The 17,696-nt window shown below is 37.4% G+C and overlaps 1 protein-coding gene across 4 annotated transcripts in view; it reads right to left on the reverse strand.

The window, feature by feature from the left end:
* The window catches only part of scai (suppressor of cancer cell invasion), a 92,108-nt gene that overhangs the window by 3,693 nt on the left and 70,719 nt on the right, over positions 1-17,696 (reverse strand). For 2 of the 4 annotated variants that reach the window (XM_062031512.1, XM_062031511.1), the window contains one exon: positions 4,132-14,717. In XM_062031512.1, coding sequence (XP_061887496.1) covers positions 14,571-14,717 — 147 coding nt within the window. In that variant the 3' untranslated portion in view covers positions 4,132-14,570. Of the gene's footprint in view, positions 1-4,131; positions 14,718-17,696 lie in introns of those variants that run through there. The other 2 variants (XR_009823664.1, XR_009823663.1) reach the window with 2 other exon arrangements.

Genomic DNA, 17,696 nt, shown 5'->3' on the forward strand with positions numbered 1-17,696 from the left:
TGAATAAAAAAAAAAAAAGTAATAGTATATATAAATAGTGTATATAAAGTAATAATAAACCTCTCTTTGTTTATAATGTGTATTTACTGCTGGATCTACTCTCTATTTTATGCTGCAGCTGTTACATATACTGTAATATTGTACATGGTAGTTGTTATATATTTTATGTATTAAATAAAAAATATAATATATCAGTATATATCATATATTGTATATTGTATATGTAAATAGGGATGTCCGATAATGGCTTTTTTGCCAATATCCGATATTGTCCAACTCTTAATTACCGATACCGATATCAACCGATACCGATATATACAGTCGGGGAATTAACACATTATTATGCCTAATTTGGACAACCAGGTATGGTGTAGATATGAGGTCATTTAAAAAAAAAATTTAATTAAATAAAATAAGACAAATTAATTAAAAACATTTTCTTGAATAAAAAAGAAATTAAAACAATATAAAAAGAGTTACATAGAAACTAGTGATTAATGAAAATGAGTAAAATTAACTGTTAAAGGTTAGTACTATTAGTGGACCAGCAGCACACACAATCATCGTCTGTGCTTACGGACTGTATCCCATGCAGACTGTATTGATCTATATTGATATATAATGTAGGAACCAGAATATTAATAACAGAAAGAAACAACCCTTTTGTGTGAATGGGGGAGGGAGGTTTTTTGGGTTGGTGCACTAATTGTAAGTGTATCTTGTGTTTTTTATGTTGATTTAATAAAAAAAAAACGAAACAAAACAAAAAAAAACAATACCGATAATAGAAAAACCGATACCGATAAATTTCCGATATTACATTTTAAAGCATTTATCGGCCGATATTATCGGTAATATCGGCCTGACATCTCTATTTGTAAATATTACATATATGTTATATTTTATATTGCTATACTACGGTACATTTTTACTCTACTTTATACCAGCATTATCCTTCCAGCCTTACCCTTTCCATCCTTTGTAACTGAGCTACTATGTGGAACAATTTCCCCTGTGGATCATTAAAGTTTGTCTAAGTCTAAGTCTATGTTAGATAATATATATACTTTTAAAAACCTGACATAATGCGTATTGTTTTTAAACAATAACAATGTATTAGGCGCATATATTAATTGTTTTTATATATACATAAAATGTAAACCAATAAAATTGTGAAACTAATGACCTCTTTTATTGAGCCGAGTCAAAAGAGCCAAATCCCTAAAAACAGCGGAACTTCCTGTCGCTCCAACGAACTGAAGAGGAGAGCCTATGAAAACATTAGGGCTGCATCTTGCTCATTTGGAGCAATAGGAATTATTATTATTTTTCTCCAGATTGTGGCGCGCTCTACCGTCCACATTTTTCAACTGATTCAAACCGTTCCAACTTCAAACTGTTCAGCCTATTCGGGAATTGCAGGCTTTCCCTTGAGAAATTCCAAAAGTTCCCAGATTTCCCAGAATTCCAGGTTTTCCGGGACATTTTCCTCATTCAAAATGAATTGGCCTTTTTTCAAACTTCCACCATTTCCACATTTTTCAACCGATTCAAACCATTCCACCTTTAACACATTCCACCATCCTGGAAATTTAAACTACTACTTTTCCACATTCAAAAAAATTCCAGGATTTTCCAGAATTGTTGGTTTTCAAAGCCCTATTTCCACCTTTTTTTTTTGGCGACTACTCCTTCCACATTTTTCAACGCATTTCAACCGTTCCACCGTCAAAACATTCCTCTTAATCAGAACAAAAAATGAAGTTGTTTTTTGAACTGAAAAATTTCACGGTTTTCCCGAAATTCCAGGAATTCCGTAAAACCATGTCTCAATTCAACATGTTACATCTTCAACATTTCTCGACCGATTTGAAAAATTCCAACATCAACCATTTCAACTCTTTCAGACCATTCAAGTTTTTTTTACCATTTTTTTTTAAATTCCAGATTTTACCGAAATTTACTTATACCATTTACTACTTCAACATTTCTTGACCGATTCAAACAATTCTAACACCAACCAATTCTGCTCATTTACAACATTCATGCTCCTAATCTTTTACCAAAAAAAATCCTGCTTTTCCCAAAATTTCCAGGAAGTTCCCATTGAAATAAATGGGACATTTTTTCCAAGTTGCACAATTTCCACATTTTTCATCCTATTCAAACCATTCCAACATCAACACATTCCTCTTATCCTGGACATTTAAACTAACACTTTCCCAAGTTCCAAACCAAATTACCAAAGACTATAAAAATGGGACCCATAACCTCCCTGCTTGGCACTCAGCAACAAAGGGTTGGAGTTGGGGGTTAAATCACCAAAAATGATTCCCGGGCGCGGCGCCGCTGCTGCCCACTGCTCCCCAAGGGGATGGGACAAATGCAGAGGACAAATTTCACCACATCTAGTGTGTGTGTGACAATCATTGGTACTTTAATCTTTAAATTCCGGTTTTCCTGGAAATTCAAAGACTTCAACATTCAAACTATTCTTACATTCATACTACATTCTGTCAACATTTCAGTTCAACTTCAGCATTGGAGCATTCATATGCAAATCCTTCAGGATTTGCCTCATCTAGTTTTATTTGAAGCTCCTTCCCCAACCCTTGACCAAAAAATTCACACGCAAGCAAAGTGGTCGTTTTGACAATAGTTTTCCTCACAAAATAAACCATAATAATATGTTGAAATGTAGATTTAAACATACTCCAGCTATAAACTTACAATACAACATGCTTTTATTTTGTTAATATATAATTTTGCGGCCGTATATGATGCACTCCGCGCAATAAACGTGAACAAAAATAATTTTTCCATCCTCATTGGCTTTGGACCAACAATTACAGAGAAATTCTGACTTTTGTTTGAAGTATGTGAGCTGTGGTGACTGCCTCCAGGTAATTGTGTAGACGTGTAGATGATGAAATCCCTAAATACAAAACCCAAAACCAGTGAAGTTGGCACGTTGTGTAAATAAAAACAGAATACAATGATTTGCAAATCCTTTTCAACCTATATTCAATTGAATGGACTGCAATGACAAGATACTTAATGTTCGTACTGGAAAACATTTGATATTTTTTGCAAATATTAGCTTATTTGAAATTTGATGCCTGCAACATGTTTCAAAAAATCTGGCACAAGTGGCAAAAAAGACTGAGAAAGTTGAGGAATGCTCATCAAACACTTATTTGGAACATCCCACAGGTGAACAGGCTAATTGGGAACAGGTGGGTGCCATGATTGGGTATAAAAGCAGCTTCAATGAAATGCTCACTCATTCACAAACAAGGATGGGGTGAGGGTCACCACTTTGTGAACAAATGCGTGAGAAAATTGTCCAACAGTTTAAGAACAACATTTGTCAACGAGCTATTGCAAGGAATTTAGGGATTTCACCATCTACGGTCCGTAGTATCATGAAAAGGTTCAGAGAATCTGGAGAAATCACTGCACGTAAGCCATGATATTACGGACCTTCGATCACTCGGGCGGTACTGCATCAAAAAGTGACATCAGTGTGTAAAGGATATCACCACAGGGGCTCAGGAACACTTTAGAAAACCAATGTCAGTAACCGCAGTTCGTCGCTACATCTGTAAGTGCAAGTTAAAACTCTACTATGCAAAGCGAAAACCATTTATCAACAACACCCAGAAACGCTGCCGGCTTTGCTGAACCCGAGCTCATCTAAGATGGACTGATGCGAATTGGAAAAGTGTTCTGTTGTCTGCCGAGTCCACATTTCAAATTGTTTTTGGAAACTGTGGATGTCGTGTCCTCTGGAACAAAGAGGGAAATAACCATTGGGGTGTATTAGTGCCCAAGGCATGGGTAACTTACACATCTGTGAAGGCACCATTAATGCTGAAAGGTACATACAGGTTTTGGAGCAACATATGTTGCCATCCAAGCAACGTCTTTTTCATGGACGCCCCTGCTTATTTCAGCAAGACAATGCCAAGCCACATTCTCCTCAGTTCCCAAATGTTTACTGAGTGTTGTTAAAAGGAAAGGCCATGTAACACAGTGGTAAAATGCCCCTGTGCCAACTTTTTTGCTATGTGTTGCTGATTATTTGCAAAAAATATAAAGTTTCTCAGTTCGAACATTAAATATCTTGTCTTTGCAGTCTATTCAATTGAATATAAATAGAAAAGGATTGGCAAATCATTGTATTCTGTTTTTATTTACGGTTCACACAACGTGCCAACTTCACTGGTTTTGGGTTTTGTATGTTCAGGCTAATAAATGTACTGTAGGAGGAGTTGGTGCCACAAAAGAGAAACAATCCCTTTTACATTTTATTGTCTTCCTTTTGGCAACACAGAAACAAAGTCAGTCTTTGGCACTTAATACTCTCAACAAACATGCTACTTATAAACATTAACATCTCTGCGTTACTTGAACTTAAATCTTCAGAGTGCGCATCATAACACATGAATCACACTTACAGACCACCTGCTGTGAAACAGACAAAACATGGCCACAGGGCCAAGGGACCGGGAAACAGGGTAAAACAGGATAGACCCGAGGTCTTCAACAGGGGAGTCAAGACATTTTTTTAAATGCATATTTTTTTAAATTCCTCCTTGCAATTTCCCCCCAGATTGAAATGTCTTTAAACATTAACATGTGTGCAACACATTGTGGTGCAGTGTAGAACAGGCATGTGGCATGGCCACCCGACTCAATGTAACGTGCATGAATCATTCTCATCGTATTCACGTTAGTATTTAAAATCGCTAGCGATTAGCGCTCTTTTTGCCAGCTGCAGTAGCTACCAGCTAACAATTAATGCGCTAGTTGCCAAGTAGCAAATAGCAGCGATTAGCACACTAGTTGCCAGCTAGGGATTAGCTGTATTATTTGAGTATTTTAGTATTGCACAATTTACCTTTAGGACCAGTTTGATAAGTTTGCATATCCTGGGAGAATTTATGATTTCTTGTCCATTCTTCAGAGAATATGAATGATAAGACAAAAACCTTTCTTCCACTCATAATTAATGGTTGTGTGAAGCTATTTATTGGCAAACAACTGTGTTTACTCTTTTTAAATCAAAATGACAAAAGAAAGTACCCAAATGACCCTGATCAAAAGTTTACATACCCCAGTGACTTTGATCTGATAACATGCACAAAAGTTGACACAAACAGATTTGAATGGCCAATCAAGGTTCCAATCCTCACCTGTGACCTGTTTGTTTTTAATTAATGTGTCTGTTTAAAAGGTCAGTGAGTTTCTGGGCTTCTGACAGACCATTGCATCTTTCATCCAGTGCTGCACAGATGTTTCTGGATTCTGAGTCATGGGGAAGGCAAAATAATTGCCAGAGGGTCTGCGAGAAAAGGTAATTGAACTGCATAAAACAGGAAAGGGGTATACAAAGATATCCAAGGAATTGAGAATGCCAATCGGCAGTGTTCAAACGCTGATTAAGAAGAGGAAAATGAGGGATTCAGGTAGACCAGCAAAGATTTCAACCACAACTGCCAGGAAAATTGTTCAAGGTGCAAAGAAAAATCCACAAGTAACTTCAGCTGAAATACAGGACTCTCTGAAAAATTGTGGTGTGGCTGTTTCAACATGCACAAAAAGGAGGCCCTTGAAGAAAAATGGGCTGCATGGTCGAGTCGCCAGAAGAAAGCCATTTCTGCGCAAAAGTCACAAAGTATATCGCTTACATTACGCCAAACAGCACAGAGACAAGCCTCAAAACTTCTGGACCAAAGTAATCTGGAGTGATGAGACTAACGTTGAACTTTTTGGCTACTTTTTGTGTTATCATTCATATTTTCTGAAGAATGGCCAAGAAATCATAAATTCTCCCAGGTTATATAAACTTATGAGCACAACTGTAAAACACATTTTTATTATACAGTGTATAAAAGTAGGAGGTTCCTGCTCTCCATCAGCTTGGGGGTCCCTAGCCTGGAAAATACTGAAGACCCATGGCATAAACAAACATGTTGGCCCAATATGCACGTCCGTGCGTGTGTTGATATGTACGTTTGCTTTCATGTGGCTAATTCCACAAAATCTAACATATTTTCCACTTTTACTGCAACATAAATAGTTCTTTCATAGAAGTTAACACTCCCCCAACTTTTTTTTTTTTTTTAGCTAAAAATATGTTAACTGAAATTATTCCCCCCCTTTTTTTTTTTTTAACAAAAAACTTTTTTTTGCAATGGACATAAAAAGAGCACATGGATACGAGCATTTGATGCAAAGGCTTCTGGGAGCTCGCCATTCACTTAATTGTTTGAAGTAGAGAAGGGATTCATAGAGCCCCATTCCTGGTTCAACATTTTGCCATGCGGTGTGCGGAAACTAATGAAAAGCGCCACTCTACATAGCAACGACGCTGTGGTCAAAGTTGGCATTGCCACAACAACACATGTTAAGATATTTACCACTCTACTGCCATCTGGTCGCTAAAGTGGATAGTGCACTCCCCCCCAAAATCGTCCCGTTTCATGTGTCAGGTAAATCCCTGATGATGGTGCCGTATGAATCCCCCTTCTACTGTATATTTTGACAACACAAAATTTTGCAACAATACAACACTACACAAATGAAACTAGGCGGTGCCGTAAAAAACATCATTCCTTTGACCACAATTGGTTCAAACTAGAATATTTTCTTACACAAGTCAAATGTTCATGCTCATGGTATTAACAGCACAAAACACAACATATATATTCACATGTTCTAAACGTACAAAAAAAGTGTTGTTCTTAAACTTTACACACTTGTTTCATTTTCATTGTGCTTCGATTCCTCAAATTGCAACTGTGGTGATCTCAGAATCACAGAACATATATTGTGGAGAAGAGAAAAAAAAAAGGCGCTTACTGAGCATATTACTACTCTTGGAGGGACCTGCCCAAAAGGTTTTTCTTCAAAAAACAAACAAAATAAACTTGGATTTGAAGCTGTTAGGAAGTTTTTCACAGAGCCTCAGATTGGGGCAAGTAATTTAAATGTATCGTATTCTTCTTTGAGTTAAGGATAGGTTGGGCAAAACAAATGTAAACAACATGAAAATTAAACTGCATTACAATATTGACCTGAATATAAGACAAGAATGTAAGCATATGTTTTTTTACATAGAAAATCTGGAAAAAGAGAGGTCATTTTATATTCTTCGTGGAGTTGTATATATTCGCCACATCATGCTTCAAATGTCGCGGTTTTATTACCTCACAGACTGTATTATTATTGTTTTTAAATCATATTGTTGGTTTAAAACGTGGGTGGGCAACGCGCGGCTTTCGAGCCACAAGCGTCTCTTTAGCGCCACCATAGTGGCTCCCTGGAGCTTTTTAAAAAATGTATGAAAATGGAAAAAAAAAAAGTTTGGTTTTAATATGTTTTCTGTATGTGGACACACATGACACAAACCTTCCTAATTGTTAGAAATCCCACTGTTTACATTAAACATGCTTCACTTATTTGGCGCGTACCGTTTTGTCCTAATTTCGGAAGTCCTTGAATGCACCGTAGTTTGTTTACATGTACAACTTTCCTTGATGCTGCCACAGAAAGACGTGTTTTATGCCACTCCTCCTTTGTCTCTATTTTTCCATCAAACCTTTTATGCTGTGCGTGAATCCACCAAGGTGAGCTTTGTTGATGTTATTGACTTGTGTGGAGTGCTAATCAGGCATGTTTGCTCACTGCATGACTGCAAGCTAATCGATGCTAGCTGTATGTACATATGTACATCACATGCATCATTGTGCCTCTTATTTTAGGTATATTTGAGGTTATTTTATTTGTAGTTTCCGTTTCCTTTAACTTGGACACACACATCTATACCTTTGGCCATTCTAAGCCAGTAATTTCCAGGAGTTATCACACCCTCTGAAAAGCCTACATTTTAGTAATGTGTTCCAATGTTGTAAAATTGTGTAGAATAAATAATACATTTCAACATTTCTGTCAATGAAGATTTGCGTCAGCCTGCAACACATAGTCATTTTGATAGTAGGCTAATATAGCTAATATAGACACTTACATCATGTGTTGCCTTCATTATAACACTTATATAAGGCTTTACATTTCTTGCGGCTCCAGACAGATTTTTTTTTTGGTTGTATTTTTGGTCCAATATGGCCCTTTCAACATTTTGGGTTGCCAACCCCTGGTCTGAAGTAAGTGTAAATTAAGTCTCACATGTATTACAGTGCAGTATTTGTCTTATTTGACATTATTACATTGTGGCGATCGATGAAGATATTCCATCGATATTTACCATGAATTGATTACGTGGACCCCGACTTAAACAAGTTGAAAAACTTATTCGGGTGTTACCATTTAGTGGTCAATTGTACGGAATATGTACTGAACTGTGCAATCTACTAATAAAAGTTTCAATCAATCAATCAATTCCACAATTGGCCTTCCATATTCGGGTTAAGGGTGGACAATGCGAACGACAACACGGCAGCTAATCTTGGCGCTATCTTCACAGTGACAATCAAGTTGACCAACTTTTGACAAAACAACTTGTTGATAAACTACATCTTCAACTAATGCCTCAAAAATAACATCTGTGCATTGTAAGACTTTGATGCAAGCGATGTTAAAATATGAGACAGAGCAGATGTCCAGGCAGTGCTAATATCTGCTAGGGATGGGTACTGAATTGGGTACTTTATAGGTACTGACTCTATTCCATCGGTACTACCTGGTATCGATTTACATAAAATCAAACAAATCCATATTTGTTGCACATTACGTCACGTCCGCTTGCATTTTGGCGGGGAAATAAGCAACAGGAGCGGACAGTCTCTAGCTAATGTTGCCTGCTAGAAAGCACTCAAAAGTAAGACTTGACATAGCTAAAATTATGTACAAAGCAAACTATAACCTGCTACTCAAGAATGTACAACAACTTTTCTTAACAAAAGAGGAGAAATATAACCTAAGAGGAAAATCTCATTGAAAACATTCGTATGCACGTACAACACTTAAAACATTTAGCATATCAGTATGTGGAATTAAACTATGGAATGGATAACCAAAGAAATCAAACATAGCACCAATATGATTCAGTTTAAGAGACTGTTCAAACTGCAAGTGTTCACAAAGTACACAGAACAAGAATTATGATGAACATCTTGAACCCTTTTTTTGAGATAAAGATTATTTATATATTTGTTTACTTACTATGGTATGTTATTTATTTGTTCACTGTTCTGTTACAGAGAACAAGGAAATGGGATAAAATTGCTATGGTATGAAAAGGTGTAGGATTAAATAAACTCTGCTTCTTCCTACTCCTTTTCGGACGTGCCGTAATGAAACAACTGGAAATATGTGATGCATTACATTGTATCGTACGCATGTTCGAAATGAACTGAAACTGAACTGACTTTTGAAAATGTGCTAGCTCAGTGCTAATTAACATTGAAAATACCATACGACATGCTACCGATTAGCATTAGCAATTGTACATGGTGATTTCAACACCTCCTAATTTGATGATCAATTCTTCAACTAAGATGCATGTTACAATCAAATAATTGTTGTGCAATACTTATAGTATAATCACTTTGTAGGACTCAACAAAAGACAAAACTGGCACATTTCTGGCACCAGCCGCTAGACTCGATCTGACCAATCTAAGTCTACGAGCATGAACTGATGAACTTCTAAGACAAACCAAACAGTCCAGTTGTGATCGATTGAATGCCCTGAGATGACAATGACCTGGATGAATGAGAACATTCATAGACACTTAATGGCAAAGACTACATCCTAACTAACCGATACACTACTGCCATCTAACATCTTGGAATTGTAACTGCATGCAAAATCTACAACATAGTTACATGCAAATGAGACTTAGAGTCCAAGAAAACAAGATCTAACAACTGGACAGTACAGTTATCATTAACAGCTCATTGTTAAATTAAAAAACACGGTAACATTTTAGTATGGGGAACACATATTCACCATTAATTAGCTGCTTATTAACATGCAAATTAGTAACATATTGGCTCTTAATTAGTCATTATTAAGTACTTATTAATGCGTTATTCTGCATGGCCTTATTATACAACCAGTAAGAAGAGCTAACTAACCCTAAACGCTTATTAGTAGGCCTAACCCTAACCACTAGTGTCCAAATAACTCTAAATTAAAGGCCTACTGAAATGAATTTTTTTTATTTAAACGGGAATAGCAGATCCATTCTATGTGTCATACTTGATCATTTCGCGATATTGCCATATTTTTGCTGAAAGGATTTAGTATAGAACAACGACGATAAAGTTCGCAACTTTTGGTCGCTGATAAAAAAAAGTCTTGCCTGTACCGGAAGTAGCGTGACGTCACAGGAGGTAGAATTCCTCACAATTCCCCGTTGTTTACAATGGAGCGAGAGAGATTCGGACCGAGAAAGCGACGATTACCCCATTAATTTGAGCGAGGATGAAAGATTCGTGGATGAGGAACGTTAGAGTGAAGAACTAGAGAGGCAGTGCAGGGTGTATCTTTTTTCGCTCTGACCGTAACTTAGGTACAAGGTCTCATTGGATTCCACACACTCCCCTTTTTTCTATTGTGGATCACGGATTCGTATTTTAAACCACCTAGGATACTATATCCTCTTGAAAATGAGTCGAGAACGCGAAATGGACATTCACAGTGACTTTTATCTCCACGACAATACATCAGCGAAGCTCTTTAGCTACTGAGCTAACGTGATAGCATCTGGTTCAAATGCAGATAGAAACAAAATTAATAAATCCCTGACTGGAAGGATAGACAGAAGATCAACAATACTATTAAACCATGTACATGTAACTACACGGTTAATAATTCTCAGCCTGGCAAAGCTTAACAATGCTGTTGCTAACGACGCTGAAGCTAACTTAGCAACTTAGCAACCGGACCTCACAGAGCTATGATAAAAACATTAGCGCTCCACCTACGCCAGCCAGCCCTCATCTGCTCATCAACACCCGTGCTCACCTGCGTTCCAGCGATCGACGGCGCGACGAAGGACTTCACACGATCATCCGTGCGGTTGGCGGCTAGCATCCGCTAGGCGTCTGCTATCCAAGTAAGTACTCCTTGTTGTGTTGCTACAGCCAGCCGCTAATACACCGATCCCACCTACAACTTTCTTCTTTGCCATCTCCATTGTTCATTAAACAAATTGCAAAAGATTCACCAACACAGATGTCCAGAATACTGTGGAATTGTTCGATGAAAACATAGCAGTTTGTATGGTGACACATTGGGTACGAATACTTCCGTTGCCGTCGTGACGTCACCCGCATACGTCATATCCAAAGGAGTTTTTCAACCGGAAGTTTAGCGGGAAATTTAAAATTGCAGTTTATAAGTTAACCCGGCCGTATTGGCATGTGTTGCAATGTTAAGATTTCATCATTGATATATAAACTATCAGACTGCGTGGTCGGTCGTAGTGGGTTTCAGTAGGCCTTTAAGTCTTTGTTGCTTTAATAAGCAAATAATTAATGGTGAATATGTTCCCCATACTAAAGTGTTACCAAAAACACTTATTTTTAACACAAAAATACAGAAAATTTGCACCAGTACTAATTTCCCAGGTACCGGGAATTAGAACCGTATCGGTTCAAACGTGAAAAGTACTCATCCCTAATTTCTGCATGTTTTATTTTGCTGGCAAGTTTGTTTGGTGCGCATCATGGTTTAGTTAGATTGTGTTCAAAACTTGACAAGAGTGGCACCAGAATGCACACTAGAGTTAATTATAACCGAACCAAACATGACAATGAATTGATTAACGTGGACCCCGACTTAAACAAGTTGAAAAACTTATTCGGGTGGTGGTCAATTGTACAGAATATGTACTGTACTGTGCAATCTACTAATACAAGTCTCAATCAATCAATCAATCAAAACAAGCGTTAACGCATCCTTGGCGTGTAGGAGTTTTGACGCCATTTTTTTTCATTAACTTTGATCAATGAAACAGTAACTGTTGAGCAGCGAAGCAATGTGATTCCTAAAATATGATAAATGGTATTAACGGAACGATTTTAATCACGACTTTAATATAAAGCAGGACTGTCAAAGTTTGCGATTAATCACAAAATATGATCGCATTTATGTGTAAATGCAGAATAATCACGCAATTTATCTTTAAATGTTTCTGTATGACATTTTTGACAAACTACATTTGTGTCAAAATAATATAAGTACAAATAAAAAAAAAGATTAACTGTAATTGTGAATAATCACGATTAAATAGTGTAATTAAGCATCCATCCATGCATTTTTCTACCGCTTGTCCCTCTCAGGTTCGCGGGGTAATTAAGCCCATTTTTTTTTACATTACATTACTATTCAACAGCACTAAAACAAATTATTTTTCCATGTCTTGTAAAGGAAAGGGTTATCTTATATTCAAGTCAATACATTAGTTTACACGTGGTAGAAAAATATCATCGACATTATCCAATACATTATACATACAAATACAAAGATTTCAGATCCGCCTCCCAAAGCAGATGACCGATTGTTGGCAAAGAGGATATTTCTGAAAACAAAAAAAAGTGATACAAAGTTGAAGTGAAAATGCAACATCACTTAAAAATAGGAGCCTATTTCTAACGATCACATCAGATAGACATTTATATACATCGTGTACACAGTAATAAATAGTATAAACATTTAAAATATGTTATAATCTACATCGATTAACTACTCTATATTCTAACCAGTTGCCATATTTCAGTGCATTTTGACCAATTTAAGTGTTAATGCAATATTTGTATTAATATCCAAATCCGCCAGAACTCAGATACGTTCCTTCTTTTTATTTTGATTGATATTTATGAGTCTTATGGGTTTCTAGTTAAAGGGGCCATATGTAGAAATTTCATGTCAAGTCATCATTAAATGGCCCTGATATATCAAAAGGCATAATTAAATCATGTTCTTTTTGAATACCTCTGTAGCTGATAACGGTATAACTGATAACAGCTCAGTTATGCTCATTTCAAAATTAGATATACAGCCCCGAAATCTTGTTATTGTTTTCATTTCGATGCCCTGCGCTCCACCGTTTGACCAATTAGAAATTTTGTGAGTGTGTTACATCCAGGTTGCCAGTTACGCACCCCCCTCTTCTTCAAGCTACTGCCACTGGTAAAGCTACTAAACATGTCAGACCTTAGTAAATCTAAAAGGCGTAGTTACGATTCTCAACTTAAGCATGACAAAGCCAGGAACAAAACGAGGATTTCTATCGCGGATGCCTTTGAAAGATGGAGACGATTGAAGGCGGAGAAGATTTTTTCATCTAATGCCAAACTTGCTAATTTCCAGGTAAGTAAGGCATTTACGTTTTCTTATTACTTGTAATAAATGGAAATGGATATTTCGTATGTAAACTGTATTTCCAATACAGTCTATGATCTTGTCTAACAAAGCTAGTATGTTTGTGCAACAAATGCTTAGTGTGATGGTGCTCAGTTCCTAGTGTAATGCTTAGCATGCTAGCCCGGTCAATGACACATCGACATATAGGCTAACGGGGGAAATATACTGTATGCCCGTTAGCCTGTATGTCGATGTGTCATCCAACTGACATGGTTTATGCGTAACATGGTTTTTGCGTAACGTGGGTTGGCTCATAGAATCGCACTCTGCACTGAAAGATGGTGATGTGCGTACATGGAAGTGAATGCAGTGCGGCACGTTGGATGCAACGTGGAGTTATGCTGAACGAAATGCGGCGGTAATTTTACTGTTGGCCTTGACTTGCCGTCAAAGTAGGCCTATGCGATATATAATATATTGTATATTATTATACATGATATATTTCGATGGTGGTCCGTGCGGTCAAACTAAACACTTTAGCAGGATAATACCAACTATCTGTCCAGACTCCCGACTAAAATATTGCTGCGTAACTTTGCAAATACATTTGGCTAATCGACAACAGTAAAATGTGTCATAATTACTTAGTAAACCATCTTGCAAGAAGCATAAACAAGAGAAACCTACAGCGTAGGACTCTTCGATTGCCATTTGAAGTTCCTTGGAGTAGGATTCGGATTCGTATCTGGCAACCTCAGTCATGGAGAGTGGGAGGGGACTACAGAATTTTGACAGTGATTGCACTGCCACATTACTACATATGGCTCCTTTAATAATTGGTCATCAAGGGCATGGTGAGAGTATTTTATATATGCATTATTTGTGCAATTTTGACCATATACAATACTTTTTTAAGCTTAAACAAAACACAAAAACTACTTATCTAGTAAAAAGTAGGCAGTTATGCTAAGGATGCTTTTCTGAAAAAAACATGCAATGAAGTCATATAAGTAATTCAATATTAAGTCTGGAATAGTTTGTAAGTAATGTTGACCAGTTTTGGTTGAACTGGTCGTGTGCCTTCATTACTTTTGGGAGGAAATATGGCAAAAAAACATGACAAGTATTACTTACTTGTCAGCTTATAAATAAACAAATAAAATGCTACAAAAGGCTGCGGCATCTGAGTATGTGTGAAGATTTGTTTCTTTTTTTGGTCCTGGGTAAAGACTTTAGTAGGCTTCCACTGAATGATCCCAAAAGAGGTTCTGTACATCCAGTATGGCTGCCATCTTCAAAATATGCTTCTGAAGAACACTGCTCTCCACTGTGTCCTGTTTCGGGAGCTCGGGGTAAGACTCAGGGAAGCTCTGAGAATCCTGCAAATACAGAAAGCATTGGTATAATTAGTATTTTAGTCAGCAACTCCATCATGACACATTTAGCATGGTACAGCCCCCAGGAGGACAAGTATTAATAGCAATGCACATTGGACACAACTTAAAGGGGAACTGCACTTTATTAGGAATTTTGCCTCTCGTACACAATCATTATGAAAGACATGACGACAGATGGATTTAAAACATTTTTTTTAATGCATTTTAACTTGTTAGTAAAAGTCTGCTTACAGTGGAGCCAATGGAAGCTCCTGTATTTCGGCCAAAAAATCCAATAAATAACCATTCAAAAACCGTTAATATTACTCCATTTACATTTTGTGATTTGAATATTAATCAAGTATTGGTGATATTATTATAAGCGCTACTTCAGACAAACTATTTATAGCAGCGCCGTGATAATTTCCATATGTGCCTTTGTTTACATCATCGAGTGGGCGGTATAGCTCGGTAGGTAGAGCGGCCGTGCCAGCAACTTCAGGGTTTCAGGTTCGATCCCCGCTTCCACCATCCTAGTCACTTCCGTTGTGTCCTTGGGCAAGACACTTTACCCACCTGTTCCCAGTGCCACCCACACTGGTTTAAATGTAACTTAGATATTGGGTTTCACTATGTAAAGTGCTTTGAGTCACTAGAGAAAAGCGCTATATAAATATAATTCACTTCACTTCGAGTGGTCTGCTGCTTTCTCTCTTCTTTGCCCCCGAGAATCTATTGTAGGCCATAAATCAGGCATCTCACCTGGACAGAAGACGTCTGAGTAGGTATTCCGACAAGTTGGTACACTTTGACAGCCATTTAGGACCTGAAACTGGCAATGACGACAAGAAAAGACGCTTGGTCCCCACCCCTCACACCCCTCACACCCCTCCCCAACCCTTTTCTTCGTAAGGATTATGAGAGCAGAGGTGGCACAGTAAGAGATATTTTTATGTTTGTTGGCTCTCATGAGGTCTGCAGTGAGTACATATCAGTGATGAAGAAAAAAAAAGCAAACGTTGCTTAAAATTATCAAAATACGTAAATATTAAATGTTATTATAAATGTGCCTGTTACTACATTACATACAGTATATACTTTCATTATGTATATAAAACCTTAATGCAGGGGTCCCCAAACTCTTTGACTTTTTTTTTTGCAAATAATAATTAACTTAGAATTTCATGGCTGCAACATGTGCCAAAGTAGTTGGGAAAGGGCATGTTCACCACTGTGTCACATGGCCTTTCCTTTTAACAACACTCAGTAAACGTTTGGGAACTGAGGAGACACATTTTTTAAGCTTCTCAGGTGGAATTCTTTCCCATTCTTGCTTGATGTACAGCTTAAGTTGTTCAACAGTCCGGGGGTCTCCGTTGTGGTAGGCTTCATAATGCGCCACACATTTTCAATGGGAGACAGGTCTGGACTACAGGCAGGCCAGTCTAGTACCCGCACTCTTTTACTATGAAGCCACGTTGATGTAACACGTGGCTTGGCATCGTCTTGCTGAAATAAGCAGGGGCGTCCATGGTAACGTTGCTTTGATGGCAACATATGTTGCTCCAAAACCTGTATGTACCTTTCAGCATTAATGGCGCCTTCACAGATGTGTAAGTTACCCATGTCTTGGGCACTAATACACCCCCATACCATCACAGATGCTGGCTTTTCAACTTTGCGCCTATAACAATCCGGATGGTTCTTTCCCTCTTTGGTCCGGAGGACACGACGTCCACAGTTTCCAAAAACAATTTGAAATGTGGACTCATCAGACCACAGAACACTTTTCCACTTTGTATCAGTCCATCTTAGATAAGCTCAGGCCCAGCGAAGCCGACGGCGTTTCTGGGTGTTGTTGATAAACGGTTTTCGCCTTGCATAGGAGAGTTTTAACTTGCACTTACAGATGTAGCGACCAACTGTAGTTACTGACAGTGGGCTTCTGAAGTGTTCCTGAGCCCATGTGGTGATATCCTTTACACTCTGATGTCGCTTGTTGATGCAGTACAGCCTGAGGGATCGAAGGTCACGGGCTTAGCTGCTTATGTGCAGTGATTTCTCCAGATTCCCTGAACCCTTTGATGATATTACGGACTGTAGATGGTGAAATCCCTAAATTCCTTGCAATAGCTGGTTGACAAAGGTTTTTCTTAAACTGTTCAACAATTTGCTCACGCATTTGTTGACAAAGTGGTGACCCTCGCCCCATCCTTGTTTGTGAATGACGGAGCATTTCATGGAATCTACTTTTATACCCAATCATGGCACCCACCTGTTCCCAATTTGCCTGTTCACCTGTGGGATGTTCCAAATAAGTGTTTGATGAGCATTCCTCAACTTTATCAGTATTTATTGCCACCTTTCCCAACTTCTTTGTCACGTGTTGCTGGCATCAAATTCTAAAGTTACTAATTATTTGCAAAAAAAAAAAAGTTTATCAGTTTGAACATCAAATATGTTGTCTTTGTAGCATATTCAACTGAATATGGGTTGAAAATGATTTGCAAATCATTGTATTCCGTTTATATTTACATCTAACACAATTTCCCAACTCATATGGAAACGGGGTTTGTACATATACACACATATATATACTGTATATATATATATATATATATATATATATATATATATATATATATATATATATATATATATATATATATATATATATATATATATATATATATATATATATATGTGTATATATATATATATATACACTACCGTTCAAAAGTTTGGGGTCACATTGAAATGTCCTTTTTTTTTTAAGGAAAAGCACTGTACTTTTCAATGAAGATAACTTTAAACTAGTCTTAACTTTAAAGAAATACACTCTATACATTGCTAATGTGGTAAATGACTATTCTAGCTGCAAATGTCTGGTTTTTGGTGCAATATCTACATAGGTGTATAAAGGCCCATTTCCAGCAACTATCACTCCAGTGTTCTAATGGTACAATGTGTTTGCTCATTGGC

The sequence above is a fragment of the Entelurus aequoreus genome, linkage group LG21 (genome assembly GCF_033978785.1).
Source record: "Entelurus aequoreus isolate RoL-2023_Sb linkage group LG21, RoL_Eaeq_v1.1, whole genome shotgun sequence".
Classification (NCBI taxonomy): domain Eukaryota; kingdom Metazoa; phylum Chordata; class Actinopteri; order Syngnathiformes; family Syngnathidae; genus Entelurus; species Entelurus aequoreus.